This window comes from Callithrix jacchus, chromosome 3, assembly GCF_049354715.1.
Source record: "Callithrix jacchus isolate 240 chromosome 3, calJac240_pri, whole genome shotgun sequence".
Taxonomy (NCBI): Eukaryota; Metazoa; Chordata; class Mammalia; order Primates; family Cebidae; genus Callithrix; species Callithrix jacchus.
In genome coordinates, this window is record NC_133504.1 from 44,990,797 (window position 1) to 45,016,948 (window position 26,152).

Sequence of the window (26,152 nt, forward strand, 5' to 3'; positions counted from 1 at the left end):
CTTTCCTCTCTTTCTCTCTCTTCCTTCTTTCTTAATAACATTGACAGTTTTGAAATGTCCAGGTCAATTATTTTATCTTACTGTCTGTTCCTAAAGCAAACATAATTAAGGAAATAGGGAGTTAGCCCTATGGAAGTTTGAGTTTTTTTCTTTCTCTTTCATTTAAACCTCCATGATTGGAGGACTCAAGATGGCACTGTGAGAACAACCCAGGATTGGAGCTCTTGTTGAATCCGCAAAGAGGTGAGTCGGAGTTGCATTTCCAGACTGATCTTTGTTGCCCACAGAACGGGGAAACTCCCAAGTTTAAGGGAGACACGGGACGCCAGGCAGTAAGTCTGCCTGGTGAAGCCGGCAGCCGGGGCGGCTGCGGCCGGCCCTACCCAGCAATCCCCATGGGGCGCACTTGTCCGGGTGCCCTGTTGAACCGGCAACCTGAGACTTGAGAGGGCTGGACTTGAGACTGAACGAGACTTGGACAGTAGGCCAGCCCAGGGGATTGCAGGGACAGAGCGTTCGGGGTACCGAGTGGGATGAACAAAACCATGATTTCAAACTATCCCGAGCAGACGGTCCGAGACACTCTGTGGGGGAGGGGCGTCCACCACTACCAAGGCAACCCGCCCCAACTGAGATACACGCCCACTGCTGACGCAGCCAGCCATTGCCAAGGCAACCCGTCCCTACTGAGATACACGCCCACTGCTGACGCAGCCTCTCGTTGCCGAGGCAACCCATCCCTACTGAGATACACGCCCACTGCTGATGCAGCCTGCCATTGCCGAGGCAACATGCTACAACGAAGAGACTCCGCCGCAGGGCGTGGCGGAGACCACAGCAGAGCCTGCAGGAACAGGGCGAATCACACAACAGCAGGGCGGAGACTCGGCAGGCAAACAGTGGCTAGTCTGCCTCCTAGCTGGGCAGGACACCTCAACGGACATCGAAAAATAAAGCCCGAACCCCCCAACACAGAGCATTTGAGAAAAAAAGGGTTTTCTTAATGAGCTCTGTTGCAGCAGAATCAAACATAGCAGCCTAACAGCCCTGAATGAACAACAGAGCTCACAGCTCAGAAATTGAGCTCCTAAAAAGAACAGACTGTCTCCTCAAGCAGCTCCCTGACCCCTCTATATCCAAAAGACTGACATTTGGCAGGCATCATCCTGGGACAAAGATAGCAGAAAAAGAAACGGGTAGCATCCCTCACTGTGCCACAGCTGCTAGAGGTGCACCCCAGACAAGCAGGGCCTGGAGTGGACCTCAGCAGTCGTACAGTGAAGGGGCAAGGCTGGTAGAAGGAAAACCAAGTAACAGAAATACTTCATCATCAACAATCTGGGTGTCCGCTCAGAGACCCAATCAAAAAGTCAGCAACTACACAGACGACAAGCAGATAAACCCACAAAGATGGGAAGAAACCAGCGAAAAAAGGAGGAAAACACCCGAAACCAGAACACCTCACCTCCTAGAAAGGACCAAAACTCCTCACCAGCAAGGGAACAAAGCTGGATGGAGAATGACTGTGACGAAATGATGGAATTAGACTTCAGAAGGTGGATAATGAGAAACTTTTGTGAGCTAAAAGAACATGTATTAAATCAATGCAAAGAAACTAAGGAACTTGAAAAAAGATATGAGGAAATGATAACAAGAATGGATAACTTAGAGAGGAATATGAATGAATTGAAGGAGCTGAAAAACACAATACGAGAACTTCGCGAAGCATGCACAAGTTTCAATAGCCGAATTGACCAAGCAGAAGAAAGAATATCTGAAGTCAAAGACCAACTCAATGAAATTAAACGAGAAACCAAGATTAGAGAAAAAAGCGCAAAAAGGAATGAACAAAGTCTCCAAGAAATGTGGGACTATGTGAAAAGACCTAACCTACGTTTGATAGGTGTGCCAGAAGGGGACGAAGAGAATGAATCCAAGCTGGAAAATACTCTTCAGGACATCATCCAGGAAAATTTCCCCCACCTAGCAAGACAGGCCAACACTCAAATGCAGGAAATACAGAGAACACCACAAAGATATTCTGCAAGAAGAGCAACCCCAAGGCACATAATCGTCAGATTCAACAAGGTTGAAATAAAGGATAAAATACTAAGGGCAGCCAGAGAGAAAGGTCGAGTTACCCACAAGGGAAAGCCCATCAGACTCACAGCAGATCTCTCGGCAGAAACACTACAAGCCAGAAGAGAGTGGGGGCCAATATTCAACATTCTTAAAGAAAAGAACTTTCAACCCAGAATTTCATACCCAGCCAAACTGAGCTTCAGAAGTGAAGGAAAAATAAAATCCTTTGCGAACAACCAAGTACTCAGAGATTTGGTCACCACCAGGCCTGCTTTACAAGAGCTCCTAAAAGAGGCACTACACATAGAAAGGATCAACCAGTACCAGCCATTCCAAAATCACACTGAATGCTAAGGAGCATCAACATAATGAAGAATCTACAACAACGAACAGGCAAAACAGCCACTTAGCATCAAAATGGCAGTATCAAATTCACACATAACAATATTAACCCTAAATGTAAATGGACTAAATGCACCAATCAAAAGACACAGACTGGCAAATTGGATAAAAATCCAAAACCCATCAGTGTGCTGTATCCAGGAAACCCATCTCACATTCAAGGATACACAAAGGCTCAAAATAAAGGGATGGAGGAAGATTTACCAAGCAAATGGAGAGCAAAAAAAAGCAGGAGTTGCAATTCTCATCTCTGATAAAATAGACTTTAAAGCAACAAAGATCAAAAGAGACAAAGAAGGCCATTACATAATGGTAAAAGGATCGATACAACAAGAAGAGCTAACGATCCTAAACATATATGGACCCAATACAGGAGCACCCAGATACATAAGGCAAGTTCTTAATGACTTACAAAGAGACTTAGACTCCCACACAATAATAGTGGGAGACTTTAACACTCCACTGTCAATATTAGACAGATCAACCAGACAAAAAATCAACAAGGATATCCAGGGCTTGAACTCAGACCTGGAGCAAGCAAACCTGATAGACATTTACAGAACTCTCCACCCCAAATCCACAGAATATACATTCTTCTCAGCACCACATCACACCTACTCAAAAATTGACCACATAATTGGAAGTAAAGCACTGCTCAACAAATGCAAAACAACTGAAATCATAACAAACAGCCTCTCAGACCATAGTGCAATCAAGTTAGAACTCAGAATACAGAAACCAACCCAGAACCGCACAGCTTCATGGAATCTGAACAACTGGCTCTTGAATGTTGACTGGGTAAACAATGAAATGAAGTCAGAAATAAAGAAGTTCTTCGAAACCAATGAGAACGAAGACACAACATGCCAGAACCTCTGGGACACATTTAAAGCAGTCTCTAGAGGAAAGTATATAGCAATAAGTGCCCATATGAGGAGAATGGAGAGATCCAAAATTGACACCCTATCGTCAAAATTGAAACAGCTAGAGGAGCAAGATCAAAAAAACTCAAAACCCAGCAGAAGAAAAGAAATAACTAAGATCAGAGCTGAACTGAAGGAGATTGAGACACGAAAAACCCTTCAAAAAATCAATAAATCCAAGAGCTGGTTTTTTGAAAAGATCAACAAAATAGACAGACCACTAGCCAGATTGATTAAAAAGAAAAGAGAGAACAACCAAATAGATGCAACAAAAAATGATAAAGGGGAAATCACCACAGATGCCACAGAATTTCAAACCATCATCAGAGAATATTACAAACAACTCTATGCACATAAACTAGTAAACCTGGAAGAAATGGATAAATTCCTGGACTCCTGCGTCCTCCCAAGCCTAAACCAGGAGGAAGCTGAAACTATGAATAGACCAATAACAAGGTCAGAAGTCGAGGCAGCAATTAAGAGCCTACCACACAAAAAAAGCCCAGGTCCAGACGGGTTCACAGCCGAATTCTACCAGACACACAAAGAGGAGCTGGTACCATTACTTCTAAAACTATTTCAAACAATCCAAAAAGAGGGAATACTTCCCAAATCATTTTACGAGACCAACATCATTCTGATACCAAAACCCGGCAGAGACCCAACAAGAAAAGAAAACTTCAGGCCAATATCCATGATGAACATAGATGCAAAAATCTTCAATAAAATATTGGCAAGCCGAATGCAACAGCAAATCAAAAAACTTATTCACCATGATCAAGTAGGATTCATCCCGGGGATGCAAGGCTGGTTCAACATACGCAAGTCTATCAACGTAATTCACCACATAAACAGAACCAAAAACAAAAACCACATGATTATCTCAATTGACGCAGAGAAGGCATTTGACAAAATTCAACAGCCCTTTATGCTAAAAACCCTCAATAAACTCGGTATCGATGGAACGTATCTCAAAGTAATAAAAGCTATTTATGACAAACCAACAGCCAATATCATACTGAATGGGCAAAAACTGGAAGCATTCCCTTTGAAATCTGGCACTAGACAAGGATGCCCTCTTTCACCACTCCTATTCAATATAGTTCTGGAAGTTCTAGCCAGAGCAATCAGGCAAGAAAAAGAAATAAAGGGTATTCAAATAGGAAAGGAGGAAGCCAAATTGTCTCTATTTGCAGACGACATGATAGTATACCTAGAAGACCCCATCACCTCAGCCCAAAAACTCCTGAAACTGATAAACAACTTCAGCAAAGTCTCAGGATATAAAATCAATGTGCAAAAATCACAAGCATTCGTCTACACCAATAACAGACTTAAAGAAAGCCAAATCAAGAACGAACTGCCATTCACAATTGCTACAAAAAGAATAAAATACCTTGGAATACAACTCACAAGGAACGTAAGGGACCTCTTCAAGGAGAACTACAAACCACTGCTCAACGAAATCAGAGAGGACACAAACAGATGGAGAAACATTCCATGTTCATGGTTAGGAAGAATTAATATCGTGAAAATGGCTATACTGCCCAAAGTAATTTACAGAATCAACGCTATCCCCATCAAGCTACCATTGACTTTCTTCACAGAACTGGAAAAAACCACCATGAACTTCATATGGAACCAAAAGAGAGCCCGCATAGCCAAGTGCAATTCTAAGCAAAAAGAACACAGCGGGGGGCATCACACTACCGGATTTCAAACTATACTACAAGGCTACAGTAATCAAAACAGCATGGTACTGGTACCAAAACAGAGATATAGACCAATGGAACAAAACAGAGGCACCGGAGGCAACACAACATATCTACAACTATACAATCTTTGATAAACCTGACAAAAACAAGCAAGGGGGAAAGGATTCCCTGTTTAACAAATGGTGTTGGGAAAACTGGCTAGCCACGTGCAGAAAGCAGAAACTGGACCCCTTCCTGACACCTTACACTAAAATTAACTCCAGATGGATTAAAGACTTAAACATAAGACCTGGCACCATAAAAACCCTAGAAGGAAATCTAGGCAAAACTATCCAGGACATAGGAGTAGGCAAGGACTTCATGAACAAAACACCAAAAGCATTGGCAACAAAAGCCAAAATAGACAAATGCGACCTAATGAAACTCCACAGCTTCTGCATGGCAAAAGAAACAGTCACTAGAGTGGATCGGCAACCAACAGAATGGGAAAAAATTTTTGCAGTTTACCCATCTGACAAAGGGCTGATATCCAGAATTTACAAAGAACTCAAACGGATTTACAGGAAAAAAACAAACAAGCCCATTCAAAAGTGGGCAAAGGATATGAACAGACACTTCACGAAAGAAGACATATATGAGGCCAACAATCATATGAAAAAATGCTCATCGTCACTGGTCATCAGAGAGATGCAAATCAAAACCACATTGAGATACCATCTCACGCCAGTTAGAATGGCGATCATTAAAAAATCTGGAGACAACAGATGCTGGAGAGGATGTGGAGAAAAAGGAACACTTTTACACTGTTGGTGGGAGTGTAAATTAGTTCAACCATTGTGGAAGAGAGTGTGGCGATTCCTCAAGGCCTTAGAAATAGAAATTCCATTTGACCCAGCAATCCCATTACTGGGTATATATCCAAAAGACTATAAATCGTTCTACTACAAGGACACATGTACACGAATGTTCATTGCAGCACTGTTTACAATAGCAAAGACCTGGAATCAACCAAAATGCCCATTGATAATAGACTGGATTGGAAAAATGTGGCACATATACACCATGGAATATTATGCAGCAATCAGAAATGATGAGTTTGTGTCGTTTGTAGGGACATGGATGAATCTGGAGAACATCATCCTCAGCAAACTGACACAAGAACAGAAAATGAAACACCGCATATTCTCACTCATAGGCGGGTGATGAAAAATGAGAACACATGGACACAGGGAGGGGAGTACTAAACACTGGGGTCTATTGGGGGGAAAAGGGGAGGGCCAGTGGGAGGGGGAGGTGGGGAGGGATAGCCTGGGGAGAAATGCCAAATGTGGGTGAAGGGGAGAAGGAAAGAAAAGCACACTGCCATGTGTGTACCTACGCAACTGTGTTGCATGCTCTGCTCATGTACCCCAAAACCTAAAATCCAATAAAAAATTTAAAAAAAAAAAAACCTCCATGATTTTGTGACTTCTAAGAAGCCTCTAAGAAGATGCTATATTCATTACTATTGGATGTATGAAATTAAAGGTAGTTTTTTTCTTTCTGATAGACTCAAAGACTCACTTCGCAGGACATTTGTGAGACCACTGAATATATAGCAGGTGTACTTTTGACAAAATGGCATGTGTCTCCAGGAATTTGTTTCTGATATTCGTAGGCCTTGTTCATACCTGATCCTGTATTCATACCAATAGTGAATACTTAGCTGCATTTCTTACATAGAGTTTGGTTGGTACAAGTCAGTTGTTTTGTTTCTTAGCAATAGTAAAATATTTAACTTAATACTAATCTATAAAGAAGAATAGCTCTGATCGTTAGAGCTTTTCAGTCATGAAATTAATGTTTCTTGTTACTATCACTGATTCCTCTTGAGGTTTCGGTGATGTGAAATAGATGTGAAATAGCCATTCCATCAGATCTCTCCAGGTGTGGAGTCGCTGAGTAAATTTAGGACAGGTCAGAAAAGACTTGGCAGTTTCAGTATGGAGCAAATCTAAAATGAATGAGTTTGTGTTTTAGCTTTTTAAATGTTAATATACTTTTTTGTAAAAAGTTATAAATGAGAAAAGCAAATAGTCAGTCAAAGTAGGAGAAATCTTTCTTTATTAAAGATCCTGGACATATCTTATAGTCGTATTAAAAAAGAACAGTGTTTTTTGATTGTTTGGTTTTGTATTTTGACTTGATTTCCATGTCCTTTATACATCTCTTCTCCATTGATTCTCATTGAATTTCAAACGTAGCTACTAGCTTAGAAGACAGGAAGTTACAGATGTGTGGCAAGCAAGAGTGAGTTGGGAGCAAAAATTGGCTCAGTTAACCGGTTTGTAACTTCACCCTGTTAAAAGCTAGTGTCTTTTGTTTGCACATGGGAGCTTTCTCTGGCTACAGGAAAGCATACAGGATTATCCAGGAAGTTTTTGTTTCATTATGAAACCAAGAAAATGAACTCATATAAACTCCCCAAGACATTAAGAAATACAGTCTCTGTTCCACTGGAGATAACACAAGTAATTATCACAAAAGGTGTTGGTTATCATTTAAGGGGGAAATACTATGTTGACATAATACATAATTTCAGCATCTGTTGTGCCTTATTTTGGATTATAAATCCAGACTAATGGATCTGTGGAGCTGCTTAGACCTTTTCTCATCAAATTCCCATGCCTCTTATAAAAGTTTACGTATGAAAGATTTGATTGAGATGGGCAATTTGCGTTTAATAACACTTTCATTCGGAAACTAGTATTACTAGATATCTGCCATGTGTGAAGTTATTTTATTTAATTCATAGAACACTTCTGTCAAATAGCTATTCTTCCTTAAACAGATAAAGTGAGGCCTAGAGAGGTAAGATAATTTGTACAAGATCACATGGCTAGTGTGAGGAGTGAGATTCAGATTCTGTTCTTTCTGACTCAATTTTGCCCTAGTTCATCAATTAGTATATGTCTCCTCGGAGATCAGGTTAATCACCAGTGAGTAATGCCAGATTAGTAACTGTTGAGAATGTTGTGGGAAAAAGGAATAGAGACCAGTTAACCCACACACCCAGTCTTGTCTTTTACTTGCTGCCAACCACTGTAATTTCCCTATCTAACATGGCTAACTGGCCAAGTATGAGACTTTACAAATGTACGCTATAGTAGTTGGGCCATTGGCCTCCAATCCCAAAGCGAAATCCAAGCAAACCAACTGTATCATGGGAGAGCTCTTTTCATCTAGGTTAGGGGTGGACCTAGGACTGATGTAGGCCAAAGGCTTATCTGTCCTTTTTCTACAATCCCAGAGGTGAATCTCAGATCTTAGTATTCCAGTGGCCCCTGGAAAAGCAATAGAGGGCTGGGTATGGTGGCTCAAGCCTGAAATCTCAGCACTTTGGGAGGCTGAGGCAGGCACATTGCTTGAGCCCAGGAGTTCCAGACCAACCTGGGAAACATAACAAGACCTTGTCTCTACACAATATAAATTAAAAAATTAACCAGGCATGAGAGTTCACACCTGTGGTCCCAGCTACTCAGGAGGCAAAAATGGGAGTATTGCTTGAGCCTGGAAGATCGAGGCTGCATTGAGCTAGGATCGGGCTACTGCACTCCAACCTGGATGACAGAGTAAGACCTTGTCTCAAAAAGAAGAAAAGAACAAGAGAGAGTGCTCCAGTGCCAAAAGCCAAGCTGGCATCAGGTGCCTGTCTCATGGTGACTGTGGCCTCCTGAGCTTGCTAGATAGGCAAAGGCAGGAAGAGGATGGAATCCCAGATGAGAAAAATAGGACTTTTGACACTCTGGACCAAGGAAAACTTCCTCCCTTTGCTTCTGACTGCCCCTGGGGAATGGAATTAGTATAAGAGAGCTCAGATTAGAGAGGACACTGGGAGCTGAGGACAGCTGAACCAGCCAGACTACACTTTTCTTTGCAATCAGAGTTGCTTCCTGTGCGATGGCTAATTGATTTTCTTTCCCCTTTGTGAAAGACGGATTTAAACAAAGGAGGGAATGTAGCCTTCCTGTTTTCCTTGTCCCTAGGCAGTGCCTATGTTTAAGGATAAGGAACATGTATATGTGGTTCTGTCTACATAAGTACTTAGTATCTGCATAAAAGGAGTACCTTTTGATGGTAAAATTCCACTTAAAAAAATTAACTAACTGACCAGTTCAGCAAGCTTAATTATTATAGCACAAGAGGTTTTGTATTTGTTTTGGGTGATGATAAAAGGGCTCAGTGGTGAGAACCGGTGTAGGGGTGCGGTAACAGGGGAGCAATATTCTCAACTGTAATGAAAATTTATCTATGTGGTAACTTTTGCTTTGAATATGAATCAGAGGGAGTTCATGCTTTGAGACAAATTTATGGTTAGCAGTAAGATAAAGGCCTGTTTTACTGCCTTCTTTTTACTTAATAAATCTTAATTGCTTTCTCTCCATAAATTAAGGCATTTACCATGCTATATCCTAATTATCAGATTTGTCATGTGTAGCATCAGTTTCACAGAGTAATTGCCATGTGGGCTTTTTGGAAAACATCACCTTCTACTCTTTGTTTTCATGTTTAAGGGGAATTGCCAACTGGATTTTCAGTGAGGACTCTAGTCTTGCCATGTCACCTCAATTTTTTAAGGATGTACTGATATTTGTTGGACTAACTTTGGGTATTAAAGCATCATGGGCTCTCCAACTGAGGGCAAAGTAAGAAGGGGAGAGAAATGGTATGAAGTGCAGATTATTTTGAAAGACATTCAGTTTTATTCCTTTGAAGTACGTAACAAGATATTTCTCAGTATAGATCCTAGAGACTGGCTTTTGTGAATTGATTTATTTGTAATTAGTGGAATTTCATATAAAAGCACAAAAATCCTAGAGAATATTTTATGGAATTAAGTAGGTTATATAATCTTCTTTAATTCTGTTAATTTGCTTAGCAAACCCTTTCCTGGTATTTAATGTAGATTTACAGTTCAGTTCAGTCCAGATGAGTTATCACAAATGTTCCTTAGAAATTAGTTCCATTTCATAAGTCTTGGCTCCATGCATGTGAAAAAGGTATCCACAAAATTTTCGGTTTTAGGTTGATTGGACAGACTACAGAGTGGCATTTGCTTTATTGAGTAGCTGCTTGTTAATCAAAAGAAAAAAATGACAGAAATGAACATAGAACTGTATGGATTTGCTGTGGTGGTCATGGCTTTGTGCTCTCAGCTCCGTGCTAACACTGTTTCTCTGCTCCACTCTGAATGGCAGGGAGGCTGCTACAGATCCTAGAGCCCCAGCTCAGCTGGCTTCTTGCCGGGTCAGGCCAGCAGGAGGCTCTGATGAGAGACTAGAGGTAGGAGGAAAGGAGCAAGAGGGTATTTCGCCTTCACTGCCTCCAGCAAAATCTCTGTAGAGGATGGGTCTTAACCAGGGCTCCAGCTTCTAGTGTGTTTCTAGCATCCTCTGATGGTCCCATAACTTGGGATAGGAGTGGCTTCCTGCTGTTGGAAATCTCCTGAATTGCTCAGCTGTGCCCTCTTGGACATTTCAGCTCTTCTCTCATGTGTAATAAAGTCTCTGTGTTAAAAGAGTGGTTTCCTTTCCCTGATTCATACAGTTTGTAGAACATTTTTGCTTTTATGTCACAGCTTAGAGTCTTTTGGATGTTGATAAAAGAAATGTTAAATTATTCATTATCTCGCCTAATTAGCTTGGTATTATATTTAGGTGATAGGGCAAAGAAGAATAATACAAAATGACCTGATTGCCCTGGGAAAACTCAGTCTGTTTGGAGACACAGTGCATTCTCCAAGTGCCAGGGGAGCTAAAAGGAAGAAAGACCTAGACTGAAATAGTGGTGGGAAAGATGTCACAAAAGAGGTGACATCCGAGAGTCTTGCCAGATGCTAAGGTCTTGCTCAAGCAGATGAGGAAGCAGGCCATTCCCAGCAGAAGCAGCAGATTGTACGAAAGCATGGTTCACACTTGGCTGCAGGAGCATGGTGATCAGGGGAAATGGAGGAAGAGGAAGCTAGAGAGGTGGTTGGGGCTAGGACTACCAAGGGCATTGAAGCCCCTGCCAGGCACTTGGACTTTATCCTGGTAGGACTAGGGAGCAGTAAAAAGGATTTTAAGCAGAGGAATTAGATGAACAGATTTATCCTTCAAAAAAGTCACCCTAGGAGAGGTGTGGAAGGGAGATTAGAGGGCTGGAAATAGAGGTGAGAAGCCTTCTGGCCAGGTGGTAAGTGGCAGAAGTCCTGGTCGGAGCGGGTGGTGTTTAAACAAAGATCTGAATTAAAACTGAAGGCCTGAGGAGGAGGGGAAAAATCAAGGTATGTTAAGAAAGTAGAATGTGTAGAACTTGGTGATTTTTTGAAAGTGTTGGGAGTTGTCATTAAATGATGGTCTCAGAGATCAGGGAATGTTTGTTGGGTTTAGCTAAATAAATGTTAAAACTAGAAGCCTGTTTCTCAAATTGGGTTCGCTGTGTCCCCTTAGAGGTCTCATGCAAACTCTGAGTTGTTTATGGTGCCCTATGAGCTGGATGTATCTTAGGTTTCAAACAAGTTATTATTGCAGCACTACTGAGTCTTACAAGTAAGCCAAAGTCAAAGACCCGCCACCCACCACCCCAGGATCTTTTTCCTGGCCATGATGTGCCTTATCTCTATCTACTAGTCATAAAATTTGTTGGCCATCCACTGTGTATTTGTCTCATCTCCTACCTCTACCCATCACAGCTTTCTCGTCTTCTGATTAAATAAAAGAATTAACCTCGGGGTCCAAAGTGGCTCCCGCCAGAGGTCATGGCGCTCACGAAGGCGAGGTCATCAGTTCAAGGCTAACCTCATAAGCTCAAACTGATTGACAAAAAAAAAAAAAAAAAAAGAATTAGCCTCTTATTTAATAAATCATTGTATGAGTACCTGTGTCTCAGGGTTTCTGAAGTCTGGCAATAGAATATCTTCTGCTAGTTGAGAAAACATGGAGGCTTACCCATCACCAAGTCTTCCACATGCCAGAGACTGCACTGAAAGAACACTGAGTTCTTTCATCTAGTTAAGAAAAAAAACAGTGCTTGCCCTCTGGGAGCTCAACATCTTCTGGAAACAAACCTACAGAGGGAGAAAGTGGCAAGAAGAAACACACTAGAAATAGCATCAGTCTTAAATGATGCACAGTGGAATTTGGGCTGAGGTGCTGCTCTCTAGTTACAGCCTGGTATTAGTAGGTTTGATAACTAAAACTAACATGCTTTTATCTTGTAAGATTTCAGATCGAATATAGTGGTTGAGAGCCTGGGTTCTGGGGTCTGACTTCTGGCTCTGCCACTTCTATGCGTCACCCTGGCCAAACTGCATCATCTCTGTGCTTCCCTTCACATAACATGAGAATCATAATAGTATCTACCCTCGGAATGAGAGGATTCAATGGCATGTGTGTGTGACATGCGGCACACCTCCTGACACAGTGTCAGTGCACATTAAATACTCACCACTGCCCCTTCCTTAAGCTAAAAAGAACCCTCTGAAGGCCCAGCTGAGACAGGTGTGCTGCATGAATACCAAAAGATTGCTGCCTTCTTCCAAACGAGAGCTGCTGTGGCTAACCCTGAGATCCTTTGTAGTCATTTAATTACAAATAAATTCTGGAACATACTTTCTTCAAGACAAGTTAGTCTTTTGAGTTTTTAAGTTAATCTTTGATTGTATCACACACAATCAGTTGTCACTTCAGGGCACTTCCAGAAACAAGTTTGAAGGCCAGCATGTGGCAGGTAACATTTTAGGGGAGATGGGTATGTATCACTGCCGCTCTGAGACTTTCCATCGATCCCCATCCCCTCCCTCCTCCTTTGAGTTCAACACACATTAATTAAGCATCACTATTTTTCAGGTTCTGTATTCAGCTCCAGGGATACAAGGGTGAACAATTTCTATCCTCATGAAACTTGCAATTGTGTGGAAATATATGTGAACAAATTCAATCCATTGTGATAGAAGCACCAATGGGAGTGTGTAGGAAGTCAGAAGAGGTACACAGAAAGGACAACAAGGAAGGTTTCACAGAGGTGGTGACATCTCACCAGGATTTTGAAGGGAATAAGAATGGGGAGACTCAGAAAATCAGCATGATTTGCACAGGAGAACTTGACCAGAGGTGTCAGGGAGTGGGGTGCTCGGTAGGAGATGAAATTGAAGATGTAGGCAAGAGGTTGATCATTTAAGAGCTTGGCCTATGTCGTGGGAACATCAGGGGCCATTGAGGGACTTCAGGTAACAGAATGCCACAGATTTACATTTTTAGCAGGATCAACCTAGTATAAAAGACAAACTTGAAAAGGGTTTGCAGTTGCTGGCAGGTTCATGTCACCATTGCTGATTCATTGAGGGCAGAGATAGGGTCCTATTTGTCTCTGTATCCCTAAAGTTTAGTGCTTTATAGACATTTAAGAATTTTTTTGGAGTGAAGACAGCCCAAGTTGAATTTTCCCATTCTGCATCCTATCCTCAGAACATGCTGACCTGGACCTCCATCTGTCACAAACAGCTTGACTAACATACTAGGACATTCCTTTTTTTCTTGGCATTCTTTTACCTGGCACTCTCTGTTTACTAGCCCCTCTGTACAGCTGTAGTATGTGGTGATTGATGCTTATAATTCTGACCTTGAAGTACTTCATGCCTTCTAAATCATGAAAAAAAGATTAAAGCATATTTAGTATCACTGTAATGTTTGTTGTTTTGCTGCCTCCTTCTTCTTTGGGAAGTGGTGGTTTATGAAGTGCCCATGCACTTGTGTGCACACGGACACAGTGAGAATCTGTGATTACCCCCAACTCTTCACCCACAGGGAGGCTAGATGCATGCTCAGACATAAACAAAATAACCTGCGTTCTCTTCATGCCTAGGGAGGAAGCAGCTTGGCCCCAGCGGCAAAGTGGCTTGAAATGAGAGCAAAAGCAGTGGTTAGGAAAGCAGAGGGAATGATAAAGCAGAACTGGTGTAGACCAGGGAGTCAAGCAGTTTATGAGCCAGGACATTCTGGCCCCAGTAAGAGGAAAGCCCAGGGTCAGGACTCCAGCTTCACGTTCTGTGTGCCTGGACCCAAATCATCAGGGTTGGATTTGGCAGGATTAGCATCTATATTTGTATCTCAGTAAGAATCACTCAGTAAAATGCCAAACATTAGGCAAGTGAAAACATCAATAATTAGAGCTTCCTGTTCCCCACACATCTTTTCTTGAAAACCTTTATTGCTGCAGAGCTGACGTTATTAGGCACAGAATGAAGAACTCCAAATATAAACTGTGAGATGGCTCCACCTTATAACCTGAGACCTGAAAAAGAAGGGTGTGATGTCACTAGGAGGGAGATGTGTTTCGTTTTTCTTTGGGGACTGTATATTGCAGTAAGTAGAAATGCCCCTTACATTTTGTTATACAGATTTCTTTTTAAAACCTGTGTGTTTGGTCAGCACTCATCATCCCAGCCCAAAGAGCCAGTCCCTGAACCACAGAAGTTCTGGTGGGCGCCTCTAGGCCAGCAGGGCATGTGTGGGCTTTACAGGCAGCTTCACCACTTGCCAGTTCTGTGAATTTGGGCGAATGTTTTAGACTCTTTGGATCTTAGTGTTGTTTTTTTTTTAAATCTGAAATATTGGAATAATACAGATTCCTTATTTTACAGGGTTGCTCTGAGGCTGAAATAAAATGCTGAATGTGGAAATGCTCCATTAGAAGGCCTCGTCCATAGAAATAATAGTATATTAAATATACCAAAGAACATCATAAATATCCTCGTAAAACAAAGAAATATATTTCATCTGCAAACACGACATCTTCCAAAATTTTCCCAAAGTAGAGTAAGGAAATGAACTATTTACTCTTTAAAGTAAACTATTTACTATTTAAAGCTATCACTTTATCCATTCTGCAAAGTAGATCTTAAATCTCAATTTTAGACACAAGGAAACGGAGGCTCCTAGTGACAGATGTAGCAGAAGTGGGATTCAGACCTGACTCAAGAACTGAATGCTCTTTCTCCTAGGCTACATTGTCTTTTGTTGTCTGTCTAGTTCCAAACTCCCAGGGTTCTTAAAAGCTGTTCACATCCTTTGGTGCTGGGAGGTATGCTCGCCATTTCTTAGTCATTCACTCCTGTAAGAGGGGCACGGTGGGACCCAGAAGGAACTGGAATGCCAGGCACTCCTGGAGAGTCACCAGCATGATGTGTGGCACAGGCCCTCCTTAGGAGTTCCACATTTAGGGAGTTGGCCTGGCACGGACAGAAAGCCAGGCAACAGCTGTGCCACATTTCCTAGTCCTTGAGAAAATGGCTATAGCCCTGTTGTTTTCAGAAGTTCATTCTTTTTCTGTCAAAGTAAAGCAACCCTTCATCAGAACTTCTCCCAGGAATCAGGGCCTCTTGTGTATTCTGACCGGTCCCTTATTCTGTTTGTAGAGGAAGTAAGATTAGATTTATTCTATGTAGTAAGCACTCTGCTAAGCTTTTCTGGGACTCTTCCTGTTAGCTTTGATGCCAAGCATCGGGGGAAAGGGTCCCCGATGTGGCAGTTCATTCAGTGCCCAGTGGGACCCACTGCTGCATGCATTTTCTTTTTTATATCCTTTCTCTGAGTCTCAGGCAGAGTCAGCTTGTGAACTGGAGCTGCCCACCCAGAGAACCAGAGATAATGCCTGTTGAAGGGCCAAGTTGCATATTCAGCGAGGATGTCAGTGTGTGGGAGAAGCATTTGTTCAGCCTGCGGTCCTGAGAGGAACTGTGTGTTGTGTTTCCATAGGTTCTCAACAGGAGGTGTGTAGAAGCGGCGGTGATGACAGGCCTGGCTCTGAACTGCCACATAAACAAGAAGTCCTTGTTTGACAGGAAGCACTACTTCTATGCAGACCTCCCTGTAAGTACACTTTGCGATCCACCCCACTACAAGTTCTCAGAGCTGAGCCAGCCCTGCTGTGGGGGGTTGGAGCGAGGAAAAGGGACTGTGTCTCTCATGTTTTCAGCCAGCACTTGTGTCCATCCCAGTGGGAAGTTCTGCCCGGTCCTGATGCAGGCAGGTGCCCCCGATGTTTACTAGATTGGATGCAATTGTCTTGATTGCTGACTTCTTGCTTGCCTCATGCTTCTGGTGGCTTGCTCATAATTGCACAGGGAGTAGAAGTCAGTGTTCTCAGGCTCAGCCCGGCTGTGGTATTTGGTGCTAATTGCCTGTTAGTACAAAAGCTAAGCCTCTGGCTGATGCAACAGTAAATGCATACTGTAGCTCTGTCGGAAGAGGGAGAGTGTCTGGCTTTTAAGTTGAAGTTCCCAATAATAGGGCCGTCTCCTTTGGAGACATTTCTGTCATCTCACAAGGAGCAAGTAAGTGGACAATAGTAAGCGGAAACATGAACCAGAATCCTGGACCAAGAACAGTAATTGGCTGAGCAGTAAACGCTGTATTGACCCGCTTTTTTTCCGAAAATTAAAAAGTTTTTTTTTCTTAAAGCCACACCATGTGAATGAGAGCCAATTTTTCATACTATTGAACTGTAACAGAACTGAAATGTTGAGTGGGTTTCCCAAAATCATGTTTCTTTTGATATGATTTGGAAAAACAACAGTAATGATGTTGCTTCACCTCATTCTCCTTAAACTGAAGATTGGGGTAAGCTGTTTTTTAATGGGTGAGGGCATGAGTAGAATTAAATAAAAAATCCAAGTAAGACCTGCATTCTTCAGTGGCTGCTGCTTTTCCCCTCTGGTCTTCAGCCTCTCAGCAAGCCCACTGTTTCACGGGGCAGAAATAATTAAAACTCCATTTCTTCATCTTTTAGGAGTGACAGTTTGGTTGAGGTGGGAGATTTAGTAATAATATGACTAAAATGAGGTGTTTTGGTCATCTGTGGCTTTCTGGTCTTTCTGGCCCAGATAGTTCAGATAATCCAAGTTTCATGAGACCTATTTATCTAATAAAGCATTCCTTGTTTATCTGAAATTCAGATATAACTGGGCGTCCTTTATTTTATCCATCAATGCTAACCAGAGCTTAGTTTTACAAATTGAGATTTCCCGTCTTAGCATAGAAAATGGGTTACCCTTTCACAGAGTTCTCAAAATGTGGTCCCCAGGGCACTAACATCATCATCTCTGGGAACTGGTCAGAAACATAAATTCTCAGGCCCCACCCTCAACCTACTGAATCAGAAACCTTTGAGGTCAGGCCAACCAGTCTGTATTTTGACAAACACAGCAGTATTTCTGATGCTGTTCAAGTTCTTAAACTGCTGGCTGGCCAAGTAGTGAAAGACACAGATCTTGGAGCCTGACCACCTGAATTCAGACGCTGACACTGATGCTCACTAGCTCTGTATGTGGCTTTGGGCAAGGTCCTGATCCCTCCGTGCCTTGTTCCTCTTCTAGGGTTGTTGTGGAATTAACTGAGCGTTACACAGTGAGAGCAGCATCTGGGCCCTAGCAAGTGCTGCCGATGCCTTTGCTCTTATTCTCTGTTCTTCTTCAGTTCCCCTCATTGACCTGCCATCTCTTTAGTGTGTATTGATACATGTGTCCATTTGAAAGTAATTCTTCCTTTCCACTTAGAAGCTGGTGAGGGATCCTTGCAAGATCCGTCAGTGCTTTAGTACTATGTGCTTTCCGTTAACGGAGGGTGAGTGTCACAGCATTTTCTGGCTGGAGGAACTAGGGAAGTTGGGTCAGGGAGGGCAGCTACCATGATTGATTTCTTTAAAAAGCAGAAACCAAACAAGCTTAAACACACACTAGCAACTGCTGTTGGCCCTGTGGAGAATAGATGGCAAAGTGCTTAGCCAGCATTCGGAATAAGGAGGGTCTGCCAGGAGCCCGGTAATGAGATGCAGAGTTTAGGCTAATGAGCTGGATGGAAACAATAAATTCTTTTCTTAGGGGCCCCTGACAATGAGATTATTGTTATTCCCCAATACAGCACATTAGTGAGGGTGATGGGATGAATTCGTGTTGTTTCTTGTGTTTATTGAGGGTGGAGGATTTGGGGAAGGTGAAGGAGTGACGGCAGGAGCAGAAGGGACCAGGCTCAATGATGGCTGCTATGCAGCAACTAATTTTTCTTCTCCTTTTCCTTTTTTTTTCTTGTTACCATTTTTGCTTTAAGTAGGCCTATCTTTGTCTGACATTGTAAAAGGGATAGTAAACTGGATCCTAGCTTTTATGTGTTGACCAGTGACTGTGTGTACCCTATGTTTGTGTGCAGGCAGGCTACCAGATTACCCAGCACAGGCTCCCAATCGCTGTGAATGGGAGCTTGACATATGGCATCTCTGCAGGGAAGGAGTGCGGTCAGGTGATCCCCAAGATGGTGAGGGTCAAGCAGATCCAGTTGGAGCAAGACAGTGGCAAAAGCCTCCACGACGACCTGAGATCTCAGACGCTCATTGATTTGAACAGGGCGGGTAGGCTTGGAGTGTTTTCATTACTTCTCCTTCCCACTTCATTTCTTGGATTGCAGGCCCCTCTTTTTCCCACCAGAGTTTTCCTTAACAAATTGAGAAAGCAGTCACAGGAGCCTGACAGATGGAGACCACAATATCAGCCTTGGGATTGGCATACGTGATTAGTGAGCATGGCTTGAACTGTGATCACTGTTAGGCTTGCTAATAACTCACCCCTGAATTTACACAAATTTAACCACCTAATCGCAGATCCAGCAGTTGGATATTTAAGCGGTCGTTAAAAGGGTTGAAACAGTTAAAAATCAAAAAGTAGGGCCTAGCGGTGGTGGCTTACATTTGTAATGCCAACGACTCAGAAAACTGAGGTCAGAGGATCAACTGACGCAGAGTTTGAGATGAGGCCGGGCAACATAGCGAGACCTAGTCTCCAAAACAAATTAAAAACAGCCAGGTGTGGTGCCATCCACCTGTAGCCTCAGAGGTGGGAGGATCACTTGAACCCAGGAGTTCAGAGCTGCAGTGAGCTGTGATCCTGTCACTGCACTCCAGTCTGGGCAACAGAACGAGATGACACCTCCAAAACAAAAAAAGTGGGAGGGAAGAATGATTCAGAGGCTAGAACCACTTTGAGAGTCCATCAGTAAGGCAGAGTTTTCCTGAAACTTAGGCCTGATTTTTCTGCTGGTGAAATTGGCGAGCTGCAGTGAGGCTGACTCTGCCTATCTTTGGTAGGAGTGGGCCTTCTGGAGGTGGTCCTGGAGCCCGACTTGTCCTGTGGAGAAGAGGCGGCAACAGCTGTCAGGGAGCTGCAGCTGATCCTTCAAGCCCTGGGGACCAGCCAGGCGAACATGGCAGGTAGAAGCCACAGCAGCAGCATTCTTCTTTCCCTCTCCCTTCTTGCCTCCTAGACCTTCTTTGACTTCAGTTTTATTTTTCATCATCAGTTATATTGAAGTTGTTTGCAGCCATTTTTCCCCCAGTCTTTTGTAATCCTGTTTTGGTTTTTCTTTAGAATTCTCCTCGGGTTCTTTACTGAGCTCCAACTCAAATACAAATATACGACCAATAACAGTGTAGAGACACCAAACCGTTAATGAAATAACGGCTTTGAACAGTTCAGTCTTTCTTAGGAAGAAGACACTGTTTCTCAAGAACACTTCTTAGTTTGTGAGTTCCGTATAGATAGCACTTCATTGTCAGTTGCCTCTTTTCCTTTGGGTCTGTTTCTTGTGTTTTGTAGATTTTTCATCCATATACAGCTCAAGCCAAATTATATTGACTATAAGCGAAGATTATGAAAACTTTAACCTGAGATAAAATCTTAATTAAGTTGAGTAAAATATAGGAGGAAACTAAAACAAAAGAAACACTTGCACCCTTGGGACCAAACGGACTACACATTTTAAACATTTGCAAATTGCATATAAAGATCACAGGTTTTGGTCACACTCAATTTCTTCGTGGCTGTAGGTGTCCTTTGCCCTGGCCTGGTACTGCTTTGTTCTTGCGTAAGTCCCTAAAGGGTAGTCTCTGCCATCGTTTTATCCTGTTCTCTGTTCCTTGGGACTTTTTGAAAACTTCTGCCACCCTCAGAGCACTTCTTGATGGAGAGGAGACAAAATACAGGTTCTGAATCTACAATTGCGTTTTTCCGTAGCTCGGTTCAGTGGTCACAGCAGGCGCCCCGGAAATGTTGTTGATGAAGATGTTCATCTCCGTGCTGGTTGATAATACTATTTACCAAGCTTAGCATGTCACATACTGTATTTGCACATTACGGGGGGACTTCTGGATTTGTAATGCCACATTTGTCACATAGGATGTTACAGGCAACAAATTACAACATCCGAGCCTTGGTACATGTTGAATCTGAGGACAGAACTTGCTTATTTGCTTTTATCTTTAAGCTAAAGTCTGCAAAAATACAGCCACATGAGTTTGAGTGGCAGAAAGATTAGCTGCCTACAAATTTCTTTATAGATATGATACTCTCTTTTAGAGTAAGAGAATTTTCAATTTGAGATTTATCGCTCATGCCACTGTTTTTTTTAATCCACAGAACAAAAATGAAATATGGGCAAGTTGGATAGTTATCCATTTACGTTCCAAGTGTTGATTGCTTTAAGAAAGTTTTTATTATCCCATTCTTCTTCAAAATAACTGTGATTCCTACCAACCCTATGAGATCATAAATAGGCCACCTGTTAGCTGAGAAATAGTCCCATCTGGGTCCTTGCCGAGAGATAAACCATAGTGGCAAGAACTCATCAGTCAGTGACAGCTGAGAGTGTTCATTAAATCTCATTTGTTGTGACACTTTTTGTTTCTTTGAAATACAAATCCAACAGCTTTGACCACAGCAGCTGAGTAGCTTTGGTTGTTCTAAAGTTCTGTGGGAGCTGAGGTCTCCTGGAGTCTGCAAGGAGCCAGCTCCTTGGTGCTGTGAGCATTTCGTCGGCCCCGGCCCCCTCTCCTTTGCCCATCCCTCTGTCCCACCCCCCACCCCCTTAGGAACACTGTGTTGGCCTTGGAGCTTGCTGCTCAGGAGCTGAGGGCCACCCTGAAGAGGTGACATTGAAGACTAGTGGACACCCAGGGTGCTGTGGAATGAAGCCTAATTGGTTCTAGACTAGTTCAATGAGTTCCTGATAGTTTTGCTGATGAGCATAGACCAGCTCAGCCAGATTCCAAGTCATTTCCTTCTCAGTGGACAATCTTTGACCCTTGTCAAGGAGATGCCCAAAGTACTAATAGTTTGTTAAGTTGAATGTGTACGGAAGTAGACATTCTAAGTGTTTCAATGGTAATAATATCTACAGGTTGGAACATTAGTATGTACTCTTCAGTTCACTAGGCATTTTACAATTACTTTATCATCTCATTTAAATTTTATAACGTTGCTGAGAAATAGGTGGTGGAGTCTGCCTGTTGCAGGTGAGGAAACTGAGGCTTAGAGAGGTGGGGTTATTTGCCCAGGGCTCACAAGAAGTGACACAGCTGGGACTTGAGCCCAGGGGTGTCTGGGTCCTGGAGCCCTTTCTCTAAGCACAGCATCATACCACTTCCTAGTGGCAGCCATGGCCGTCATGACCATCACAGATGCCAACTTCAGATAGGCAGGATAGCAAGGTGGGGTGCCAAGGGCTGCCAGCTCCCGGATCTGGCTTGGAATCCTGTCCTGCAACTTCTAGCTGTAGGTGCCTGGGCAAAATGTTGTATTTCTCCAAGCCTCCCTTTCCATACTTATAAAACAAGCCCCCAAATAATTTTGTAGGGAAAGGGAAAAGAAGAAACCAAAGAGGAAAGGAAGTTATCAAGGCCATCTGATAGATGTGGGGCAGCAGGCTGAGAGGAATGACTTTGTGGGAGAAAACATAGAATTCCGGTTTGAATAGGTTACGTTTGAAATGCCTCTGGAATGGCTCAGTGGCTTTGTCACCAAAACCAACAGTCTCTAATCATTTTAGCTGTGGGGAAGCTAAAAAATTGGAAGACAGTTTTTCCATGGATTATTTTAGAATCTTGGGAAGCCAAAGGGGGGGTTTTACAGGATGATTCAAGTGCATTACATTGATTGTGCACTTTATTATTACATTGTAATATGTAATGAAGTAATTATATAACTCCCTATAATGTAGAATCACTGGGAGCCCTGACCTGGTTTTCCTGCAACTAGATGGTCCCATCTGGGGGTGATGGGAGACAGTTACAGATCATTAGATGATAGATTCTCGTAAGGAGCACAAAGCCTAGTCCCTCTCATGCACAATTCACAACAGGGTTCTTGCTCCTATGAGAATCTAATGCCATGGCTGATCTGACAGCAGGCAGAGCTCAGAGGGTAATACACACGGTAAGAAGCAGCTGTAAAAACAGATGAAGCTTGACTCTTGCCCACCACTCACCTCCTGCTGTGCAGCCCGGTTCCTAACAAGCCACGGACCAGTACCTGTCCATGGCCCCTGGGTTGGGGACTTCTGACTAAAGCTATATTGTAGGGAACGAATGTAACGTCTAGAAAACGTAGGATAGGGTCTGGAAAATAGCCTGTGCTGGGTACATATTAGGTGCTCTTATTAACAATAATAAGTAGTAATACTTTTATGGACTTAGCACTCATCTAGATGAATGAGCTTTGTAAAATATGTTCAATAAAATTTGGTCACCTTTTTTTTTGGTCAAACCTTGTTATTTTTCAGCTATCAGAACAAGATGGCTTAACAGACCTTCCCCACCACATCTTTGGGCCCCTGCTGTTTGCAGACACAGTTTTCTATCTTGATGTTATATTTCTGTTGTGTGAATGTGTTTTAGAGAAAAATATGAAACTGTACTGTATCACAGTGCTCAGTGGTATAGTTTTTTTAGTTTTGCTGTTATAAATCTCTACTTCTAGAAGATAGAAATTGAGCCTGATGACATTTTCATGATATGTGAATGAAGGCTCTCCCTCAGTGGTGCGGAATGCATTGAAGTAAACCTAACTAGTAAAGCTTTTGTGCCCTTGAGGCAATTTAACTTAATTTGTTTAAAAGGTATTTTGTCTTCACCGGATAGCACATCTTTTGTTAATGTTTGATACTGCATTTGAATCCAAGCTAGTGAACTCTCTTTCAACACGGCAGGATACTAAATGATTCCTCTCAGGTATTTATGTAGTGTAGTCTTCTCTGGGAAAGACTGAAACTCATGCTTTTATTCTTCTTCCAAATTAGAATTCTAAATTGTGAAAGATGCTTTCATTTTTTAAAAGCAAGCGAGGTCCAATTCATGGTTCCCTGAGTTCAAAAAAAGTTGTCTCCCAAGTATTGCGATTTGGTTCGATGGAGCTTAGCACACTTTGGAAGTTTTCCTTTGAGTTTAATGGGGCTTTCAGAGGATTCCAACTGCAGATTAGTCCTATTCAGACAGAACTGTAGAATTTACCGGAAACCTACTGTGAGACAGAAGCCAGTCTGCTTACTCATTGCTCGGGAAGATGCCAGAGTTCTGGCATTCATCGCTCAATAAGATTTAATTTATTGAACAGTCACCAAGTGCCAGACCCAGCTCTAGGTTCCACACAAGACATTGTTCCTGCCACATGGATCTTATAAGGGTGACAAATAAAATAATTACAGCGACAAATCCTTCAAGGAAATAAACAGGGTGCAGTGCTACAGAGTAACATCGGAAGGTGACAATGTTTTTTAAAGGCCCCTCAGAGGAGGTGACAATTATTTAAAACCTGAAGAATGACTCAAGGCCCAGGCAGCATAGAGCCAGGAGATGAGCATTCCAGAAAATTGCTAAGGCTAAGGCCCTGAGGTGAGAAGGAGTTGGGAATGGGCCCTGGGGTAAGCAAGGCAGCACAAGGCCACTGCGCCAGAAGCAAAAGGAGCAGTGGCATCAGGTGACACTGTAAAGGCAGGCAAGGGCTAGATCAGAGATAATGGCAAGAAGTTTAACTCTCAACCCAGGTGCAGTGGTAATCACTGAAAGACTTTTAAGCAAGGGAAAGACATAGTCTGATTAATGTTTTAGAAAGCACTCTGGGTGCTCTGTGGGAAGTGGATTTCAGATGGGTAAGAGTGGAAGCCAGGAGACCAGTTAAGAAGCTTTTGCAATAGTTCAGATGGAAGATGATGCTGTTTTGGACGGCACTGGTGGCAGTGAAGATGAAGATGGAGAGATAGGTACATACAAGATGGTTTTTAGAAATAGGCTGGTGTGGAAGGTAAGAGACAGGGAGGAAGCAAAAATACCTTTAGGGCAGTTGGAGGAGCTAGATGGTGGTGCTGTTTACTGACGTTGGAAGATGAGATGAGACTGTCTTTGTGCAGGGCCAAATCAGGATTTTGTTTTGGAAACTGAGATGCCTGTGAGACCTTCAAGTGCAAGTGGAGGTGTCAAATAGATATCAGAGCTACAAGTGTGGAGCTGAGAGGGGTCTGGGCTAAAGAGAGAAATGTAGGCATCATCAGCACTAGGTGGTATTTAAAACTGTGTATCCACCTACCCAGAGAGTATAGATAAAGAAGAGGATTCTGGGCTTGGGTGGGAAGGAAGGCATCAGCAAATGAAATGGAAACAAAGTGTCCAGAGGAGGAAAATTGGGAGCAAAAGATGGCAGAAGCTGAGCTAGGAAGACATTTCAAGAAGAGAGGATTGGTTGGTGTGTCACATGCTGCTGAGGTGTCCAGTAGGTGAAGATGTGTGTCCTGTGTCCACTGGATGTGGCAGCCATGAAATTGTTGGTGACTCTGACAAGGGCATTTTGAGAGGGATGTGGAGAGAAGCCAGGCTGACATAGGTTTAGGAATAAATGGGAAGTGACATACTGGAGACAATGTGTGCAACAAACGAAACTTGTTTAAGAGGCTTTGCTGAAAAAGAAACCAGAGAAACGATAGCTGAGTGACTGATAGAGTGAGAACTGGGTTCAAGAGATAGGTTTTGGGGTTCTGTTTGTTCATTTAATGAGAAATCCTATTGCATATGTATATGTCAGATGGAATGCCGAGAGTCATGACTGGTATGGGAGAGAAGGGATAACTGAGTGATGCCCTTGAGAAGCCAAGAGGGGGTTAGAATCCAGCCAGTCCTCAGGGGCCTTCCATTCTGGTCTTAAAGAAGAGGCCAATGCTCAGTAGACTATGGTCACATACTGATTTCTGTAGAATAGATTGTGAGTATTCTGATAGTTTAAGGGACCCACCAGTGCAGGCCAGTTTGCTGAGGAGGGCTTCTAGGAGGAGGTAGTAACACACAAGTGAGACGTTGAGGGACAAGGAGAGGGACAGAAGCTCTGATGGGGTGTGCCGGTGGAGCAGACAGGGATGTGTATGCAGAAGGCTGCCCTGATTTGGAGGAGAGCTTTCTCCTGGAATGAGCAGTGGGAAGATACAGGTCATGTCGACCGAAACCCGATGAGAGCTGCAGAGCACCAAGCAGAGGAGCTGAGATGATCCAGTAGGAGCTGTCTGTGCCCTTGAGTGAACAGCAGGAATGGGGAACCCAGATTGTAGCAGGATGAAAGTCACAGCCACACTGCAGTCCCCAGACAAGAAGGGAACTGTGTTAAGAGTCAGGATGTGATTTTATAACCTAAGCCTGAAGTTTGGAGACCTCAGGCAAGGGTGGTAGCCATAGAAATGGAAAGGGAGTGGAAGGCATCAGGGATATTTGGAGGCTTCCAGACTGGTAGGGGCTAGTTGCCAGTTAGGATATCAGGAGCAAAGAAAACAGAGAAGTTGAAGATGACCTCAGGGTGCCTAGACCGAGAGTCTCATGATGTCAGGAATAGTTGGGGCTTCCTGAGATGCAGATACACACAACTTGCCAAAAGAAGGGGTTACAAATAAGGGGCTACAGAATTCTTGTAAAAGTGTTGAGAAGTCTGTGCTGGAGAGAGAGTCTTGTCTGAGCTAAGAGGCATCTTTTCCCTGTCAGCATGGGTGGCAATTGGGCGAGCCCTTCCCTTTCTCTGAGGGTGAGTGGCAAGGTGTCAGCCGCAGGCAGCCAGCAATGTCCAGCTTGGTATATGCCCCACAGCCCAGCACTGGGAGAATGACAGAGAACCAGTTCCAAGGATCTCCTTTTCTCGACATGGAATTCATTTTCACTACT

At 43.0% G+C, this 26,152-nt stretch overlaps 1 protein-coding gene across 7 annotated transcripts in view; it reads left to right on the forward strand.

Moving 5' to 3' along the window:
* GATB (glutamyl-tRNA amidotransferase subunit B) overlaps positions 1–26,152 on the forward strand; it is a 97,786-nt gene that overhangs the window by 31,338 nt on the left and 40,296 nt on the right. For 6 of the 7 annotated variants that reach the window (XM_035294449.3, XM_078366398.1, XM_078366399.1 and 3 more), the window contains 3 exons: positions 15,898–16,011; positions 18,346–18,544; positions 19,277–19,399. In XM_035294449.3, the coding sequence (XP_035150340.2) occupies positions 15,898–16,011; positions 18,346–18,544; positions 19,277–19,399 (436 nt within the window). The remainder of the gene's footprint in view (positions 1–15,897; positions 16,012–18,345; positions 18,545–19,276; positions 19,400–26,152) is intronic. The other variant, XM_078366397.1, reaches the window with a different exon arrangement.